Source organism: Hemicordylus capensis, chromosome 4 (genome assembly GCF_027244095.1).
Source record: "Hemicordylus capensis ecotype Gifberg chromosome 4, rHemCap1.1.pri, whole genome shotgun sequence".
NCBI classification, from domain to species: domain Eukaryota; kingdom Metazoa; phylum Chordata; class Lepidosauria; order Squamata; family Cordylidae; genus Hemicordylus; species Hemicordylus capensis.
The window spans coordinates 156993550-157014661 of NC_069660.1; the positions used below are offsets into that span (position 1 = coordinate 156993550).

Consider the following 21112-nt stretch of genomic DNA (forward strand, 5'->3'; position numbering starts at 1 on the left):
GTTAATTTTATGACACCATGTCTCATACTATGTCACTTAGGAAAGGCTCTCCATTAAGTTTTATTGTATTTTCTTTAGCAGAGAGTTGGAAGTGACTGTCTAGAGCTATTCAGCTGCTGCAGAAATGCTACAACTGGGGCTTAACTGTCATAACAAAAACAGGTACCAGCCAACTTTATTTGCTTATAGTCCAGTCCAATACCTGGACATCCATACCTCGCTAAACAATCTTTGCGAGTGACCAGTCAGTCCTCTAGAAGTAAGACTTCTGAAGTTAGATATTGTTGATAGAGGAAGGTGCTCTAGGCCACTGAACATCTTCTGCACCTTTTCCAGTTCTACAATGTCCTTCTTAAGGTATGGTGCCCAGAACTGTACACAGTACTCCAAAGGAGGCCGCACCAAAGTTTTGTATTAGGGCATTACAATATTCGCAGTTTTATTGACTATAAAACTGCTAATATTATAATGTCCTTATACAAATCTTTGGTTGGGCCACATTTGGAGTACTGCATTGGTCACCATTCCCTTCCTTATGGAATTCTCTGCCACAAGATGTGGTGACAGCCAACAACCTGGATGGCTTTAAGAGGGGTCTGGATAAATTCACAGAGGAGAGGTCTATCAATGGCTACTAGTCTGAGGGCTATAGGCCACCTCCAACCCAAGAGACAAGATGCCTCTAAATACCATTGTGGGGAGCAACAGCAGGAGAGAGAGTATGCCCTCAGATGCCCAGAGGAATCTGGTGGGCCACTGTGTGAAACAAGATGCTGGACTAGATGGGCTGTTCTTATGTAGTACTGTTTTTTATTCAACTCCCAGACTACACTCATCTATTTAAAATTAGCCATTATGACTTGCTCATGTGGCATCATCTTTGTCAGTCCCAAAAGAGGAGTTCTTGTTACTCTGTAGAGGCTAGACTGCAGCATCTTAGAGACCAACTAATTTATTGTGATGCGTGTGATCATGGGCAATATACCCAAACACAAGGCACAAAACTAGCCTGCACTCCCTCTTTGAACCTCCCTCGATAAAAAGAAGTTTACCACAAGATCCCCTCCCATCCACCCAAGGATATATTTTCCAATAAATTAAAATAAATTAAGAGAAAGCACTTGAATAGATGGTTACACACCCAGAGGAAGTCTCTGTATACATAGTAATACAGCCAGTCATGTACCACCACATTCCAGGTTCGGTAATAGTTTGCAAAAGAGGTGGAGTTCCACCAATCCTGGAGAGAAAGCAGCATGGAGTCAAAAGAGCACAGTTCTGCAAGTCAGTATCAAACTGAGAATCACAATGCCAAGTACACTCCTGCTACTCAAATATTTCTGCAGCAATTGGCAACACAGCTTGCATTCTCTCTACATGGTCACATCTTCCAAGTTGGAAAAAGCCTGCAGAGCACACATATAACATTAAAGTTTACAAGAGAGCTGCATTTTGGAAGATATTTTTATGATTGTCCTATGATGGCTGCACAAGCTGGCCAGAGCAGAAGCAGCAGGTTCAATACCACTCTTTCTGGGATCACCTGGAACTCAGACTTAGAGGCTCCTGTACTTGCCAACACTAACCAAGTGCAGCGCTGCAGTTCTGTCACTTCACCTAATGCTGTTTCCATTTAAAAAAAAAAAAGTCACAGGAACAAAACAGTCTGAAACACTACAATAAAAAGTTGAGGAGTAAACAAAATAATTTAAGTCATAGCAAGCTCGGCAACAGCATACAGAGATGAAGGCGCATAGGCCCCATGGGCATCCACTTTACTATTTTGTGTGTGTGTGGGGGGGGGGGTTGGCTACAATCCTATACCCATGTACCTGGGAGGAAGCTCCACTGAATCCAATGGGCATGACTCAATCCAGGCAGGGGCAACTACCCCTTTTTGTCCCCCTTTTCTGGATGCCAATGATAGGCCCTCAATTCACCAAAGACCAAATGGTGAAGGACCATCTCTATAAGCTGCCCAAAGGTACAAGAGGAAGGTGCCTGGTGGGCCTCCCCACTCCTCCTTGTTATTTCTGTTCAGCGGGTAGCTCTTGGGGTTCCCCGCCCCCCTCTAACCACATCTTCCGCAATAACCCTGTAAGGAAATATACCAGACGTGCGAGTAAGCCTATGAGCCTTACACATCGGTTACCTTATAGAACATTCTGTCACCAAAGCGCAGCATCTCAGCAAAGGCATTAAGCCAGCAGTGAAGGAATGCAAAAAACATCAGGAATAGAATCAATACACCTGGGAAGTAGTTTTTAAAAAAGGTTAGGTTAACTACATTCCTTACAACAACTTGCTGCACTGATTGGAAGGTGAAAATATCTTCTCACATCTGCAACTCTAGGCTAAAAGCAACAATGCTACAGGACCCACCCCCCAATGCTACAGGACCCACCCACCGCTGTCTCTGGAATAAGAAAATGTTTGTGAGAGTTGCTATTAGAAAACTCTTAAGACCAAATATTATGAAGGAAAATACAACAGAATGTGTTCTCTTAAAATGCTATCATGCATCCTCTGTTTTAACTACAGGTGGAACTTGAAAAATTAGAATATCGTGCAAAAGTCCATTAATTTCAGTAATGCAAATTAAAAGGTGAAACTGATATATGAGATAGACGCATTACATGCAAAGCGAGATAAGTCAAGCCTTAATCGGTTATAATTGTGATGATCATGGCGTACAGCTCATGAAAACCCCAAATCCACAATCCCAGAAAATTAGAATATTACATGGAACCAAGAAGACAAGGATTGTAGAATAGAACAATATCGGACCTCTGAAAAGTATACAGTGTACTGTGCTTGATTGGCCAGCAAACTCGCCTGACCTGACCCCATAGAGTATCTATGGGGCATTGCCAAGAGAAGGATGAGAGACATGAGACCAAACAATGCAGAAGAGCTGAAGGCCGCTAATGAAGCATCCTGGTCTTCCATAACACCTCATCAGTGCCACAGGCTGATAGCATCCATGCCACGCCGCATTGAGGCAGTAATTGCTGCAAAAGGGGCCCAAACCAAATACTGAATACATATGCATGCTTATACTTTTCAGAGGTCCGATATTGTTCTATTCTACAATCCTTGTCTTATTGGTTCCATGTAATATTCTAATTTTCTGGGATTGTGGATTTGGGGTTTTCATGAGCTGTACGCCATGATCATCACAATTATAACAAATTAAGGCTTGACTTATCTCGCTTTGCATGTAATGCGTCTGTCTCATATATCAGTTTCACCTTTTAATTTGCATTACTGAAATTAATGGACTTTTGCACAATATTCTAATTTTCCGAGTTTCACCTGGATTCTCCCAGTGAGAAAGATTGAGGAAGCCTATAGATTAAACCCCAATGCAGACATTTGTGTACAGATGCCTGTATACAGGTACACATTTTTGTGTGAATTACTGTACCTGTGTTCATTTTAAAAGCGAACCTGGGTACAGGGCCCTCAAATGCAGGGTACCAACAGGAGGTGTACTGCTGTACCTGCATTCAACACCATATATAACTGCACCTTGTCCAGATCTGTGTGTACACTGTACACTCATATGAGTATTGAACATATAGTGTGTGTAGTCAGTCAGTCATCTTTATTCGGTCAATTGACCAGCAAATCAGATAAATAAAACAGCAGCACAATCAAGAAATACATTCAAACAATCCCACCAGCCCCACCACATACCAGAGTGATCCGAATTCTACCAGCAATGTAGCAGGATTTCACCACTGAATAAGAGACACTAGAGTCTTTATCTTCAAGTAAGAAGTTCACTAACAGATCGTTAGAGATTAAAAAACACCCAGGACCATCAGAAAACCGAGACAGCAAGGGCGCAATTAAACAATTCCTGACATGTTGAAAAAATTAACAGTAAAGTAACACATGGGCAACTGTTTCAATCTCATTAGCATTGCGGGGACATAATCGCGCCTCTATCGGCCACTGATGAAACCTACCATAAAGTAAGGCAGATGGCGAGGCATTAAAACGAGCTCTAGAAAAGGCCCAACGAAACTTAGAAAAGGTGATAGTGGACAAGTATTGGGCAGTAGAGAATCCTGCCCATGATTTTAAAGGCCTATATAGGATTGGAAGGAGAGCTGTCTCATTCTGTAGCTCGATGTCAGAAAGACATTGAGATACCAGAGCCTTTGCTCTCTGAAATCCCAGCTCCAAGAGTTGTTCAGGGTGTAACCCTATCAAAAGCAATTTGTTAATTATCCGCTCAGACCAAGTAGGTCTGGGGGAAACAGTAAGGAAGAAGAGTATTAGACCTACCAGCTGCAAATGGATCTTCAGCCAGTAGTTAATCATAATCCTCCAGGCCCTAGTTTCCACCTTTGGAAGCCCTGCCTCTTGCTAACTGTGCTAACTCCAAATGCATTTGGGGGTGTTAAATAGCGCTCTGAGAAAACCAGATTGAATACTTTCTAACAGGGTAAAATTGTTGTAAGGGCCCAATTGGGCTCCATAGGTGAACTGTGACAGGGATTTAGCTATAAACAGCCTAACGGCCTCTGGGATAAAACCACCACCTTTAGTTCTAAAAAATCTGAGTATGGCAGCAGAGCTCCTTCGAGCAGAATCAGCTACTGATGGAATATGGGCAGACAGCTTCCCGTTACATTGAAAAACCACCCCCAAATACTTAAAGCCTGTTTGATTTTATGACCTGCCAAGCTGAGCTTTTAAATCTGTTATTAAAACACATTATTTTAGTTTTGGCATAATTGATGATGAGGTGGTCTTTGTGACAATGGTGGGCCAACATATAGTGTGAATGGAACCCATATCTATTGAAATAAAATAATTACCGAACACTTATTCACAGGGCCATACTCTGATTGTTGTTGGTATTACAATTCTTATTGTTTTTTAAAAAATCTTACTGATAAAAAACATTTTCTGGATCTTTTGCAAAGGGGGCAGACAGAGGTCAATAATGGAGAAGTACTCACCTGGAAGAATGGAATTGAAGATGCAAAGGACCAGCCCCCGTAAGTTGAAAGGTTCCCGAATATAGTTTCGATATACAGGGATACAGAGTCGCACAAAGATGTAGTAAACATAGAAGAGCGAACAAAGTACCTGGGTAGAATGGAAGAAACCAGAAACAATTGGTCTTGGGAGAGCCAGCATGCATAGTCCATGTGTTTGTGCGTGACGGGGACCACATGGAATGCTTGCAAGTTCTTCACCCAGGACCACTCAGGGTTGATGAAAATGTGTGTGTGTGTTTTAATGAAAAATCCAATTTTTAAAATTTACATCGGATTTAAAAAATAATAATAATAAACAACCTAGTCAAAGATATCATTGTGAATATTATATTATATTATATTATATGAACATATTAAGAGCAGTTTATGGGAATGAGAGATAACAGACCTGATCAGTCCTATTCTACAGATGGTATTCATGCAGTGTGCATGCACACACTCTTGCTTCCCCCGTCCCAAAAAAGTACAAAAGCAAAGAAAGTCAATGAATGAATAAAGGATGGGTGGGAGTGGGGGTGGAATAGATCTAAGCAAGAAGGAGGAGTCTGGATCTAAATGCACGGGATGGGCAGGGGAGAACAGAAAGTGAAACCAAAAGTTAAACAGAACATATTCATGCAGTCCTGAGGAAGTGTTTTCCGGGTGTATTCTGCATTGTAGAAGGGAAACACCTATTACAGCAGTAAGCCGTAAAAAGAGACCCCATTTGGGAATATTTTATTGAAGTTTTTGTACCTGCGGGTAAGAAAGGCATGCGTGCAAAATGCAAAATGTGCAACAATGAAATGCAGAGCCTGGTTGCTCAAATGAAACAGCATTATGAGGTGTGTACCTATTATAGTGTGTACCTACATTCTAAAAATGAAACCTACATCTATCTCTAAATAAGATTATATTAGACAACAAGAATGCACTTTTATAGAAAATGAAGATTACATAGAATCTTCTTGACTAGCGATTTAAATTGTGATTTAAACCATTAAAATGGAGTCCTTCTGTGAAGCTATTTAAATTGATTTTATATAAATCAAATCAATCCTGGAACCACCATCATGTCCATTTCAGCCCAGAAAGCTGAGCTTACATGTGGCTACTTCTGATGTGCTAAGTGTAATTGTGTAGCTCTAAGATCAGATCCATCTGGTGGTATCACTATTGGACTAACAACAAACAGAAACACAGGACCCCTGCAGTAGCTTTATAAGGGTATAACTATTTTTAGAAGCTATAAAATATTAGAGAAACTTGAAGACAGGCTTAGCAGCTAGGTTAATACAGTAATGATTCAGTGACTTATCAGCAAGGAGGCTATGAAATCTATTCTCTGCTCTTCACTTCCAAACCGTGATAAGAATGGCTTAATAAGATGTTTTGAACCAAGGCAGGACACATCTGCTCAGCTGTGTGTGTGTGTGTGTGTGTGTGTGTGTGTGTGTGTGTGTGTGTGTGTGTGTGCTGGAATCCATGACGTACAAAACCGTGTTCATAGTAGCTGCCATTCAACATTCAAAAATATTTGTGGACTTTGAACTAGAAGACTCCAATGCAGAAATTGCTTAAAAATATGAGTAGGAAGGCTTATTCTATCTCCTGTCTCTAGGAAGGTGTGCCCGTTTAATTTACTATTGTGCATGCATGTATTTTGAGAGTTTTGGGGGCTAAAGACAATAAATATCTGTTCACTGAAGTACTGATTAAAATCTAAGACACAAGAATGCTTCAGGCACAAGAATATATAGGAACATAGGAAGCTGCCCTATACTGAGTCAGACCATTGGTCTATCTAGCTCAGTATTGTCTTCACTGACTGGCGGCAGCTTCACCAAGGTTGCAGGCAGAAATCTCTCTCAGCCCTATCTTGGAGAAACCAGAGAGGGAACCTCCTGGAACCTAGATGCTCTTCTCATAGCGGCTCCATCCCTTAAGGGGAATATCTTGCAGTGCTCACACTTCTAGTCTCCCATTCATGTGTAACCAGGGCAGACCCTGCTTAGCTAAGGGGACAAGTCATGCTTGCTACCACAAGACCAGCGCTCCTCTGCTTCTATATTCAAGAACTGGCAAACACTGCACATTCCTTCCATTTCAGAGGACATTCATGATACACACTGAAAAGCCAGTGTTGGAAATGGACTTGAAACTCTCAGATGAGTGAATTTAACCATTTGTATGTTGCCATTGCCAATCCCACTACAATCAAACTTCTTACATCAGGCTTGCAAAAAGCTACTCACTTAGGGAGAATAAGTATGCCAGGCATGGAATCTTAGAACTTCTTTTATTTCTTCCAGCCAAAAATAAAGTAAAATGACTGATAAAGGTATGTGTGGGCATGTGAACGAACCAACACTGTTATGGGCTAGTAACCTTCTGTAGGTTTATTTGCAAGACTGTCTTAAATAGCCACATTTTCTACAAGAACATTTGGGAATTATTTGGAGAAATTCAGGATTTTCAATAGAGGAGGGAACCCATAACACTTACCTGGGCAAACCTGGTCACAACATAGCTCCACCTTCTAGTGGGAGTCCTGCAAGAAATACGAGACCACAGCATTATACACCAGGCTAACAGCTTCCTTGGTGGCAAGAGGCCTAATTTTATGCAGTGTTTTGAAGGAACTCCTCGACAGGACTGCCACAAGCTTGCAGGAAGAGTGATCCAAATTCTGTTTCAAAGACTTAGCAAGCTATTAAACAAATATTTAATGTAAGTTGGTTTGTTTAACAGAATGTGTTTTGAACCAAGGTTGTGTATATCTGTAGAAGGCTTATGGTCAAGGACCCACCTCCCTACATTCACTGGATTTTAAATTTTGGTTTTAACCAAAATTTGTTTTTAGTTAGTTTCTATTTTATTAGTTTTATATTGTTAAATAGTGTACAGGAGGACCTCGATATTCACGGGGGTTCCATTCTCAGCTGCAACTGCAGATACGGAAACCGTGAATATCGAGTCATTGGGGGCTATGGGATCGTGGGGGTTAGGTTCCCGGTCGTCAGGAAAATAATCAAAGATTACCAAAATTGGCCAAATTTTGCACACACAGGCACACTCTCTATTTCTTCCAGCTTTTTCTGCCTGTTGGCGGAGGAGCTTTTAGAACTCTCAACAGGCAGAGTTGTCACATGGCAGGACTACTTTCCTGTGGTAAGCAGAGCATGTAGCCAGGTTCTTAGATAGGAGGTGTCCATTATGCAGGTCAAAATAGAGTCCTGGTTCTAACCTTCTTGAAACATTAACTATATTCCTCCAAATGATTTAGTAAAATTAAATTAAGTATAGCTAACTCCTCAGGGAAAGAGTAAAGGCTACTTATGTTGACATTACCTGGGATAGTCATCTCTGTAAATAAGGGTGGGAGCAAAGAGGAAATACAAATACTGGGAAATCTGAGGAAGTCGAACAGAGTCTAAAAAAAGCAAGAGAAAAAAAACACACACACACATTTAGTACCAGATTACACCACATACTAAAAGGTAACCCTGTAACTTCTGTCTATTTTCTGTGACTAACAGATTGTTTATCAGAAGGCCCATGCTAAGCAATAGAAACTTTTCATTCTTGATCAACAGTGAATAAGATGGTTTTTACGATTCATGTCTTCTTTTTTAAGGGATCAAGACCATCTGAGTCATCCTTGACCCTTCTTCTGGACCACAATGCATTTTAAAAAGTTAGATTTTTAAAAAACCACTAGTATCAGAGTATTTTCCTCCACCAAGATGTGTGTGGACTCTGAATCCAGGGTTTTCTTATATCCAGTGGAAGAAGCACACTCCTCATCAAGCAAGCCTTAGGAGGTTAAAGAGTCCCATGACCCACCTTGCAAAACAAGGAAAAGCCCTACTCTAGTTGTGTGAAATTCTACCCCCAGAACACAAAGAGGGTAGGAAGGAAGTCTTCATCCACACAGTTACAGAATTCTAGCAGCACACATTTTACTCACTTGTCTTCTGTGAGGCAGAGGAGATTATTTGCGGAACGTTCTCCCTGATGAAAGAGTGGGCCTTCATAACCAGTCGTACCTGTAGTAAAGAAGTGGAAACACAGCTAAACTCCCAGTAATCCAGAGATTAGCTTTGTTCGCTTTAGTTGCTTCTAAATATGCAATTCCCGCCACCCCTTATAGATTTCTTTGGCAATTCTTTAAACTAAGCTACATTTTATGATTATGATTATTATTTTGTATCTCTATTCTATTCTATTCAACATGAATCTCGCATGTTGTGTTATTTGGCCTTTTGTTTTTGAGGCAAACAACACTGACACTGTCCTTTTCAACCACCTTTAGCTAAACAGTAAGCCATTTGATTATCATTTTACAAATAATAGTTAACAAAGAAGAAACAGTTTCTGAAACAGCTTCACCTTTGTGGTTACAGGTGAAGGAGGAAAAGTTAAATGTTTGGGAACAGTTATACATGAGAAGATTCACAAGGCAGCTGATTTTGCTCCTGGTTAAGCGGTGGAGCACACACTGGGAAATGCAGAAAGCTTGCCTGGCAAAGATAAGTATCCTTTCTCTCAGGACATCCTCACTCCAGTAGCAGAAAACCAGCTAAACACTGGCTCTGCTGACACCATTAGTTGCCACGTCGCATGGAGGGAAGGAACAAAACAATCTGATCTGGCTGCAGTGCCTGGAGCACAGTCAACAAGGACCCGATATCATCTGATCAGTGATGCATCAGATAGCAGAAGTATCTTCCATGCCACATTTTCACAACTGAGGTGGGTTTTGTTTTGTTTTGTTTTTTTATTGCATTTGATCATTCCCAACACCCTCACCCTCAGCACAGGGAGGAGGGACATTCCCACTACCCTGAATATTTCCATAAGTTGGGCAGAAGCAGAAGTCCAAAGTAACAAATCCAGGTATTGAGGAACATTTTGTTAATTAAAGCTTCCAAGAATGGTTTCAAAAAGGAATCAACAATCTGCCTCACATACACAATTAATTGGCTTTCAGGATTAATTGTTGCTCCCTCAAATATCCTGTGCAACTCAAAAAAGATTAGCTTATTTCCCAGAAGCGCCCACCACCACCGCCCACCACCACTACCATATTGTGAATTTCAGGGACTGAGACCCACCTGCTCAAGTATGACTATGAACCCAGAAGCTGGCGGCAATTCATAGGACAATGCGATGTAAGTCGGCCCAAATCCCAGCCCAACTAATTGGAAGATCATGAAGAGTCCCCCAAAGACGAGGGAACGAATAGTCTTGTGGGAGGATTCACGATAGCCCTGGGCCCACTGGAGGAAGAGGCCATAGGGCACAACCAGCGTGGACAGGAACATGCAGAACCAAGTAGGAGCGACAACAGAAAATTTGCCAAAAGAGAAGACCACGAGGTCAAACTCTAGCACCAGCCTTCAAAGAGATTGACATAAAACACAGATGTTAAAGGATTCTAATTCAACTCAGTTAAAAATGAACACTTCCAGGCTAAGTCATTAAGAGCTACTGAATTCCATAATGATACCACACATTGTACTTTTCAAGTATATACCCCAAGATTTTTTTCTTTTAAAGTGTACACCTAAAAATATGTGTAAAAGAAACAGAAACACACAAACACACACTATGCAGAAACACTCAGAGAGTCGGAATTGGTTGCAGTTTCTTGTCAAGTGCACACTTGTTGGTTTGCTACCACATAATATGAGAAGCAGTCCACAGTCATTGGGTGTTCCATGGGTTTCTGGTTAGTTCTGGCAAGACTAAGGGTTGCTTCAGATGTCACTTGGACCAATGGCTAAAACTTGGTTCCACATGGTATCTCCAGGCCTTGAGAGCCTGTGCTCCCCACTCCCATGCCTGTGGGAGCCTTTAAAGAATTCTACCTCTGATTGTGATTAAACAGAAATCAAGGTGAGTCGTGACATTTGAACTGCCCAACCTTGAGTTATTCTAGCCAAATGGCTTGAAAGAAACAGAGATCAGAAAATCAATTCAAACCTTGGGTTCATACTTGGTTTATTTTAAGCAAGTTGGTAAGAATAAACCACGACTGGTTGGTTTAGATATCATAACCTATCTTGTTTCATTTCTAACCAGACAGAAGTAGAATTCTTCCAACGCACATGCAGGCAAGCAGATTAGGGAGCATGTGCTTCCAAGGCTTGGAGTATCAAATGGAACCAAGATTTAACCATGGCTTCATGTGCATCTAAATTGGTCCTATATATCTTGCAAGATTTTGCATGAATAACCTGGATTTTCACGGGCCAAATCACAGCTTAGTCTGGGTGCCCATGGCTGCTTCAAAACAACATGAGATGTACGTTTTGGGTGATATACAAATATGTCAAACAAATCAACACTTGTAGCCCAGTTCCAAGCATGTTTACTCAGAAATACGTCTCACTGGGCTCCATATAGCTTGCTCACAAGTCAGTGTGCACAGGATTAGTTTTAGAGGCGGGAAAATTAAGATTAACTCTCAACGAGGAACCCATATCAAAATTTAAGTAAGGGGGGGGGAGGTTGAAATGTAAATGTAAACCGCCCTGAGCCTTTTGGAAGGGCGGTATAAAAGTTCTAAAAATAAATAAATAAATATCTGACTGACAGGGATGTTATTTCTTGTGGTCTGTGATCTTCAAGCTGTCCAACTCACAGGCAGAAGGTTCCTTCCTTATGGAAAGGTACACAGAGAGAGAGAGAGAGGCTATTGGTGGTTCAAATAAAGCTTGGATGGCTTTATTCAGAACACGCTGCAGAGAATTCTAGAATGATGAACTTCCTGAAGGGGGACTGATGAAAATACAGACTAAAAGAGCAAATCTACCTTAAAAACATTCAGGTTTGCTTAGTTTCACCTGTAGATGCTGGGTTGGAGCCAGATGTATGCTTGTGCAACAGGATCTTCGCTGCCCCTTCCTCCCCACTGTACACTCCTGAAAAGCTACAGAGGGTCAAAGCGAATGGCATGATGGGCTGCAGGAAGGGACCATCCCCAGAAACCAGGTGCAACCCTCTCTACCACATCTTAACCTGTTTGAGGGTACCTTGACCCTGCAGGGCCCCCCACCACCACTCTCCATGCAAGTCTAAGTCAAATCCACCCTCTGCGTGTTTTTGTTCTGTAAGACCAACACAGCTGCTTTGATATGGCAGGGTGCCCTAGTTCAACTAGAACAAAAGAAGACATCTCTCTTTAGCATCACTGGCATTCCAGAGAAGAGTATTTGCCACTGCCTTCTCTTAAGGCAGCACTGCCAAAAGACCATTCCTTCTGTAAATCCCATTCTCTTCATCAGACACAGTATAAACAGAAACCTATTTGCAGGCTGGCACACTTTAGGTTCTCTTAAGAGAGCTGAGGACCAGCAAGAACTTTGAAATACAACGTTTGTTCTGTGTGCAGAATGCACTGTGGTTACTAATTTACAATGCACAATCTACACATTCCCCATGCTGGTACTCCCACTACAAGGAGGTCTTCACACTCGTATGACATTTCAAGTTGGTAGATAAATGAAGCCACTGACACAGTTGTTGTAAGTGTAAAAAAATGTGGTGGCTGCACTGCTTTCCAAGTATCCATTTGATGGTGCCTATGTCTTTACTAGAATGTAAAAGTGGTAATAAGTTGGTCATAGCCCCAAATAAAGTTATTGACTCACATCACTAGAACAAGCAAGTCTCACCCACTCCTCTCTTGCCAGCCATTTTGTCACTGGGTGGGGGGGGGAGGGGTGGCAGCTAGGTATGGGCACTCCTTTGGAGGCTGCATGGCCAGAGCTAGGAAAGCAGCAGGCCCAGGGGACTGGCACTCTTTTCCTGCCACCAACCTCCCTCAACTCATCTTTTTAATTAGCAAGAAGAAAATATCATGCTGGTTCTTTTGAGTCAGAGGTGAGAATGTCCAAGTTCAGCACTACAAACCCAGCCATCTCCTTCAAAGATCAACTCACCTTCCTTCATCAATAAAGTCTACCACAAGAGTACTGAGAATGAAGAGGATGAGGAGGGCAATGAACATGTGATAGATGGTCCGGATGTGCTCCACTTCAAACAGCTCACTGAGAACAGAAGAGTTCAAGGGAGTAAGATGTACATTAGGACATTTCTGGAAATATGTTATATTTGCAACACTGTAATATTATAAGTGCCACTGCAAGTCCGGAAATGCCAACAGTTGCAGCTTAAGAGTTATAGCAACACTACTATGTTGGGCAAATTTGGACCACCACTGCAGGTCATGCTAAGACTTGCTCTTTCAGATTCAAATGTAATATCAGAATGTCCTCTTTTGATGCACAGTTCCCAGGCACTTTCTCCAAGAGAATCTGACAGCAACAGTTTAGGATTTTAGCCTCACACTTTTTTATCTACTGTGGAAAAGCAATGCTGCACTATGCTCTTCAGGAAGAGAAGGGTTCTTTGGACCACACATATCTCAACAATTTGCAGTAAGTGATGCCTGCCTTGTTCCTGATTAAATTACAAAACATGAATTTGGGCAACTGGTGAATATACCATTATTCATGTCTGAACTGTGCCACTGTGGGTTTTGTCAGGAAGTATACAAAAGCATCAAGAAGCCTATAATGCTGGTTGATTGATTCTAGTGATTTCTTGGAAGTCACTATGATTGGAAGCCTAATGGCTTGTGTTCCATGGGTCTGATAAAGCGGTCTCCCACTCTGCTGTCATTACAGGCATCAAAATCTGCAACCTCATCTTGCTGCATGGTAGGGCAGGCTCTGAAGCTTGGTCAACATCTACTCATCCAATTATCTTCCCTATTTAACATATAACGACTCTGGGAATCAAGGTTAAGCGATTTATATAAGAAAGCTCAAAATAACATACACATTTCTTGAAGGCTGCATATTGAACACTTGCAGTATGTTGGGAAAACATAAAGCTCCGTGCTAACTTGATATCATATAAGGAACATTACAATCATGGAAAAACTGTTGTACCAAATTAAGCTTGCTAAGAGTCTGGCTAAACCATAGCATTTTATACCAAGATTGGCAAATAGTGCAATCTCATCTTAAACTATGATGCTACAGGGATTTTATTAAAGTAGTGGAGAGTATAAAACTGTATTGTCTTGAGGAACATCTGCCCAAGGAACAGATTTGGGCCAAGAAACTCCAAACAGACCACCACTATAAACAGAAAGTTTGGATGCTTTAGTTCCAAACCATTATAAGATGCTGACCGGAATCCTACAGAATAATCATTCACTCCCAGCATATCAATTTCTCTATCATCTGTGCGCTAATACTTGATGGCTCCCCTCACCCCCTGCCACAGCCCTGCTGACCTCAGAGATCTCTCAACCCTCACCTGAACTGCACTCCTGCTCCTTCTCCTCCTCCTCCATCCTGTTGCTTCCATCTCCCTCACCCCTCTTGGTCACGCCTTCATCCCTTTACTCCACCCCCCTCACCCCTCTTGGTCGCAGCTGCAGCACGGCTGGCGCCTATTGGGCCTGTCAGTGGCCTGAACCGAGCCCTGAAGGGAATGAGTGGCCATGGCAGCGGCAGCGGCAGCAAGGAAGGGCCCAGTCAACCACTGCTGCTGTTTAGGGCTACCAAGGCCATTGGCGGAGGGAGGCAGGCAGGCAGGCAAGGGACGGGCCCGGGCCTGTCAGTGGCCTGAGGGGAATAAGCGGCCATGGCAGTGGCGGCAGTGAAGAAGGGCCTGGTCAACCACTGCTGCTCCTGTGGGGAGGAGCAGGGCTCAGGTGAGGGTGGGGAGGTCTCTGGGGATAGGGGGCTGCAGCTTGGCGAATAGGCGCCAGCAACGCTGCAGCTGTGACCAAAAGGAGTGAGGGGGATGGAAGCAACCTGATGGAGGAGGAGGAACAGGAGTGTGGCTCAGGTGAGGGTGGAGAAATCTCTGAGGTGAGGGGGGCTGTGGCAGGGGGTGAGGGGACCAATCAAGTACTAACGTGCAGATGCTCTGAGCGGGTTAAGCTAGTAATAATGATTTGACGGGACCTTCAACTGAAGCAACAGCACTGTTATCTACCAAATTAACAACAGAACTTATCTGAATCCTCATCTAAACCTTGACAGCAGGCATGTGTCCCTGAAACATTACATTTCTCAAAGTCAAGAAGGAAAACAGAAACCCTGCTATCAGTGAAAAGTACGTAGCTGCATTGCTTTCCAACTACAGTTCAAGAAGTGGCCAGGCAGAAATTGTTCCAATTAAAAAGAACAGCATGCTTACTGTTGAAGCTCTAAATACAGGATAGATTTGGACACTTCTAGCTAGTATAGGGATGGGCAATTAGTGGCTTCACAGGCCAGATCAGGCCCCCAAAGCAAGTTTATCCAATGTCCTGAGTGTGCTACCAAAATTTAATTTAAATGTGGTAAAGTTTATCCACCATTTATTTTGTTTGGGTGGTGGAGGAGGAGATACTTCTACACTTTAGTTTTATGTTTTGCATTAAAACCTCTTGCTATGACTCAGGGCTTATGTATACATCCAACCCTTCAGTGTTACCATTTCCAGGGTGGTTTACAGTAGCACTAAAACAAGATTAAAAAATAAAAGGCTACCCTTTCACCAAAAAGGCCCACATGAGATGAAAACAAACTGAAAAATCAGCAGGCAAATTTTAAAAAAACCCAGCAGCATAATTAAACCAATTCAAAAAATATTTTTAAAGGCATAAGGAAACAAAAAGATCTTTGCCTGGTGCTGAAAGACCTAGGAGTGGGCAGGTGAGCCTCCTGGGGAAGAAGGGTCTCTGAAGATAACACTCAACAGGTGGGCAGATTCATGCGGGAGGAGGCAGTCCTTCAGATACAAAGTCCTGAATGGCTTGGGCATTTTGCTTAGAAATGGACTGGCAGCTAGTGAAGTCATACAAGAACAGGCAAGTTACCTTTGGCCAGTTCTAGCAGCAGTATTTTTGACCAACTCATGTTCCTGAGAAATCTTCAAAGGCAATCTCACATACAATACATCACAGTAATTCAATCTGGATGCTACTAGAATGTGGATAACAGCAGCTAGACGACGTTTGTCCAAGAGAGGTTGCAGCTGGCAAACCAGCTGGAGCTAGTGGAAGGTGCCACTTGGGCATTCAAAATCAAGGTGGGACCTAATAGCACCCCAAACTGTGAACCTGACCTTTTAGGAGGAGTGCAACCCATATAAAACAGGTTGCTTGCAACCTTCTCAGTGGGAGCGCATGTACCTCCTATGAAGACTCTACTGCTAAACAGTGCAAACTTTCATAGAGCACCTGACAACTTATGAGAAGTCTGGATGGTTCTCCAAGAATACTAAGAACAGTCCCTGAGAAAACAGAAGTTGGCACCCCTCATGCTAGAACCTGGAGATACAGTGGTCAATTGATTCGAGCATTTGACCGCACTTCCAATCCATTGGATGGGAGAAGTGAAACATGGAAGTAACAAGGAACACAGGAAGCTTCCAAGTCAGACCACTAGTCCATCTAGCTCACACAGACTGGCAGCAGCTTCTCCAAGGTTGCAGGCAGGAGTCTTTCTCAGCCCTATCTTGGAGATGCCAGGGAGGGAGGGAACTTGGAACCTTTTGCCAGCAGATGCTCTTCCTAGAGCAGCCCTATCCCCTCAGGGGAATATTTTACAGTGCTCACATGTAGTCTCCCATCCAAATTCAAAGCAGGGCAAACCCTGCTTAGCAAATGAGACAATGCATGCTTGCTACCACAAGGCCAGCTCTCCTCCCACTACTTCAAAACTTCTTGTACTGCATGTGACAGGAACTGCTGGGCTTTAGCCATGCCCATCCAATGGACCACCTAGGCGATACTAACTTAAGCAATAGTCCAAATGCTCACTAACATACTCACTCCAAGAGAGACTTCCTAGCAATAAACACTTTTCCATGTTCAGGCTGTGCTCTTGATCCTCTGTGAAAAGGAAGGAGAACATTCAGCACTTTAAACACACACAGCAAAAAATAAATACATTCTGCCATATGCTCAACTGAGGACTTACTTGATTTTGTGGCCATCTTTCTCAGCACAATTCTCTGGAAAGGCAGATGACGAAGACTCCAGCAGTACTGACTTCTCAATCAAGCCATTTACAAACTCTGTAAAGTGTCCGTCGACCCCTTTCATGAAAGCTGGCTTCAACTGCTGGTAAAATTTAAGAAAGGAATGGAAGAGACAGGACAGCTTAAGTATGTTCTAGCTGAGAATTTGCCTACTTAAGTGACACATCACCCTTCACCTTCAGGTGCCAACAACCCTAAAACATGTTCATGAGCACACTTCATTTACTGCCAATTTGCCACCTAGGTTTTTTTAAAAAAACTATAGTCAAAGGTAGTGCGCCCAGCTCAGTGGTAAAACACATGCTTTGTAAACCTAACATTTCCTGACCTCCCCAATTGAAGAACTTGCTGCATAAGAAGCAGATGTTTTTCCATGAACTATACTCGAGTCAGAGCACACAACAGTGAACTCCATGGAACCAAAGAACTATTTGGAATAAGGCAGCTTCAAATGTTCTATGTTTTGAATTATACAAGAGCATTCTTGACTTCATGGAATAAGTGGCATCCTTCATTTTTAAAATTACTACAATTAAGACTATTCAAAAGTAACAGCAGGAATGTGTGCTCTTTTATTTCAGCCCAACAAGGGTCAGGGTCATGTACCCCTAATTTAAGAACAGGAAACCCCAGCAATACACACTTTCCAAGAGCCCTGCCTCTCTCCTCTCAACTAGCAGTGTTACCCAAGTTTGTAATTCTATGGCTCAGAATACAAATTTGTCCAGCTCATAATTTTCATTTGTATTACAACTTGAACAATGTTTCTCCCAGACATTCCTCTACCGTTCAGAATATAAAATAAGATTCTGTACATGCAGCATCAGCAGAGCAGGCAAACAAAGTTCCTTAATACTAAACCCCTCGGAACGTCAGTTGCTGTGAATTATGTGACCAGAATTTCCAAGCAAGTATTTTATTTGGCAAGTATCTCCTCTATGTGGGGCAATTCTCTTGATTGTTTTTAGCAAACATTTTATATGGCTGTTGTTTCCCATCTGGATCAAAAACCCTCTTTGTCCTGGATATATTAGGGGCTGGGAAGAATTACAAAGCTCATGCACATGACAGCATCAGCACACGTGTTCCAACATTACAGAAGAGAACAAACCTCTCAGAAATAGATGTTTCCCCCCAACCCCAATGCTCGCCATTATTCATTCTGAAACAAATTGAGGGGAGTTAACTTAATACTCTTTCCAATTAAGTGGCATGTCTAACTTCTCATGAATGTATTAAACCATTTTTATACTGCCAGACAATTTGGTCCCTCAGCCCAGTGTGGTCTACTCTGACAGGCAAAAGCTCTCCATGGTCTCAGGTAGAGGTCTTTCCTAGCTCTGCTACCTGAGAATTTTCTTTTCTTTTTAAGTTCTTAACTTGAGACATCAGGGACTGAATCTGGGATCTTATGTGAGCCAATCACATATTCTACCACTGGGCTATAACCCCATTTCCAAACCCAAGCACTGATTATGGAAAGTCATGGAGTCTTCCGTAACCTTCTATACTGAAGACAATCAGCACAGTTCTCTCCCGTCTTTGCTATTCTAAATACTTTACATACTTACCATTAACATTCATATTATTATTATATTCATATTTAAATCCCGCTGTTCAGTAAAGACACTCTCAAAAGCAGTCAACTCAGTTATAAGAAAATGGTTCCCTGTTCCAAAAGGACTCACAATCTAAAAACAATCCCACTGTAGACATCAGCACCAGCCACTGGAGGGACACCATGCTGGAGGTAAATGGGCAGCTGCTCTTGCCCCAAGCATAGGAGAACCACCACATAAAAGGTGCTTCTTTGCCTAATTAGAAGGGATTTAGCAAAAATTGACAATGTTTGACCAGACAAATGTCTAGGTTTTGTTTTTAAAAAACCATTCAAATACTAAGCCTATGTTTAACAGACGGTTCCTCTTTTTTAGCTTTTGGAAATTAGAGAAGTGAAAAGTCCCACATAAAGTAGCAGGAGAGAGGAGAAACAAAACAGTATTACTTCTAGCCTCCCCCTCCCACAAAATTCTCAAGTGAGGAATCTTCATAATTTCCAAAAGATTCCATTAAAATGAGCAGACAAAGCTTGACCATTTTTGTTTAAGTTGTCCCCAAGGGGGAAAAGCCAGTTCCAATAAAATGTTCTTCAGGAATTTCCAAAAAGGTACCATACTTTCAATGGAAGGGAGCATATGCACCTAAATAAATCCAATCTAAAACATTGACCATTTGGGATTTCCCAGCATTCTGGAAAGCATAGCATTACTATTGCTGTGAGGTGCCATTATATTGGAGCCAGGAAAAACACTGTGTACCCTTCCAGTGATATTCAAAAACAAAGGCCATCGTGGCTAATGTTTAACTTTGTGCTTGCAAACCCACAGTGAATAAACAAGTGTGACAGGAACTTCAAGTTTCCTGGCTGTCCCATTTCACGCTATGTCTACTAAAGTAAGTTCTCTGAAACAGAGCTGCTCGATCTGCTATTTCGGCTCAACACTGAATTACGCCAAAAGGAAAAAAATGTAAGATAGAACTAGAGGAAGGGGTGGTAACGTATGGCAACAGAGTTTCTCTTGTTCGGGTCACACAGATGACTAGTGAACAATAGATTCCGGCTGTCATATTAGCTTTGGCCCTTCCACTTCCTTAGAACCTTGCAGGAGATGGAAGCCCATTGTTGGTCTAAAAAGAGCGTTAGAATGCTTGAGTTTGTTCTGCAATGGGGAATTTTTGGAAATCAACTACACCAAAACTAAAATCGTGAGATTTGCAAAGAAGCAACGGGTTTTTAGATGGTCCATAGGTGGTGCCAGAGTAGAGCAGGTGAAGTCTTACAGATACCTGGGGGTGGTGTTTCAGTTTAATGGCGGTACCTCTATGCACACCAGTGCCGCTAAATTGAATGCCACTCGATCTTCCATGGCAATCAGGAAATTTTTCTGGGCACAAGGTGGTGGCTATATTCCAGCAGCTAATAAAGCCTTTCAGGCTAAAGTGATACCTCAGCTGCTATATGGGATTCAGGTAAGACCGCCAAAAGACTTACAAGCTTTAGAAAAAGTACAATCGGGCTTTCTGAGATCACTATTGGGGGTACCAAAATGCGTCCTGAACTCCTTAATACGGCTGGAGACTGGGCTATGGAAATTGGAGACCAGGGCCTGGCTGCTCATTATCCTGTATTGGATTAAGACTTATCTTTACCCGGCAGGACTTATACCTCATCTCCTTGCCGCTACCCCAAAACCCCGTTGGTGTATGACAGTTGAGGAAAGACTCCGGAAGATGGGCTTCTGCCCAGCACAATTGTTAGAACAGGGTGAGTCAACAGCAAGATCCCTAGTTAAACAAAGGCTTAGGGACATAAATTTCCAGGAGGAAAGGGCCTCTGTAAATAGGCCGCTACAATTCCTAAGCACTAAGAAAGACTGGGTCACAGCCTCCTATTTCTATACAATCTATTCACCAAAGCTGCGCTGGGCGTTTACAAGAGCTCGCTTGAATGCTTTACCCTCAGCGATGCTAGTAGGGAAATTTGAGAGAAAACCCTATGAGGAGAGACTATGCCTTTGCAGAGCTGCTCCCGAAACACTGACGCATTCACTGTTACATTGTCCACTTTATACTGATTAAAGAGATTTATTTTTATCTCAGTATCTGAAAGATCACCAAAGCCACTCAGTGGAGACAAATCTTATATGCTTATTAGAAGACAGGGACCCAACAATATCCCTGGCGGTTGCTAAATTTTGTTATACATTGACCAAACTAAGAGAAGCTAGAGCACAGCAATCGGTTACTGTCAAAGATTCCTGATTTTATATATTTGATGACATTTTAGACTTTGTTTCCATTATTGTTTCTCTTTTTACTGTGTATATTGATGTTTGATCTAAGATCGTAAATAAACAACAACAGCCCATTGTTAATGGTGTAGGTATTTCCCACATGCAACAGAATTAGCCTTACAGAAAGGATCTTGTTGCAGTCGATACTCATTCGCTCTCCCTGAGACTAGGTACAGGCAACAACATTTCTTTGCCTCAGTGTTT

The 21112-nt window shown here is 42.2% G+C and overlaps 1 protein-coding gene across 5 annotated transcripts in view; it reads right to left on the reverse strand.

Moving 5' to 3' along the window:
* SOAT1 (sterol O-acyltransferase 1) overlaps positions 1 to 21112 on the reverse strand; it is a 53470-nt gene that overhangs the window by 7821 nt on the left and 24537 nt on the right. For 3 of the 5 annotated variants that reach the window (XR_008305815.1, XM_053244205.1, XM_053244207.1), the window contains 10 exons: positions 16994 to 17136; positions 16846 to 16905; positions 12947 to 13054; positions 10115 to 10397; positions 8968 to 9046; positions 8349 to 8430; positions 7503 to 7548; positions 4977 to 5106; positions 2153 to 2250; positions 1142 to 1240 (listed from right to left, as the gene is read on the reverse strand). Coding sequence is in view for 4 of the 5 variants with exons in the window: in XM_053244205.1 (XP_053100180.1) it covers positions 1142 to 1240; positions 2153 to 2250; positions 4977 to 5106; positions 7503 to 7548; positions 8349 to 8430; positions 8968 to 9046; positions 10115 to 10397; positions 12947 to 13054; positions 16846 to 16905; positions 16994 to 17136 (1128 nt within the window). In the remaining variant the exon portion in view is untranslated. The remainder of the gene's footprint in view (positions 1 to 1141; positions 1241 to 2152; positions 2251 to 4976; positions 5107 to 7502; positions 7549 to 8348; positions 8431 to 8967; positions 9047 to 10114; positions 10398 to 12946; positions 13055 to 16845; positions 16906 to 16993; positions 17137 to 21112) is intronic. The other 2 variants (XM_053244206.1, XM_053244209.1) reach the window with 1 other exon arrangement.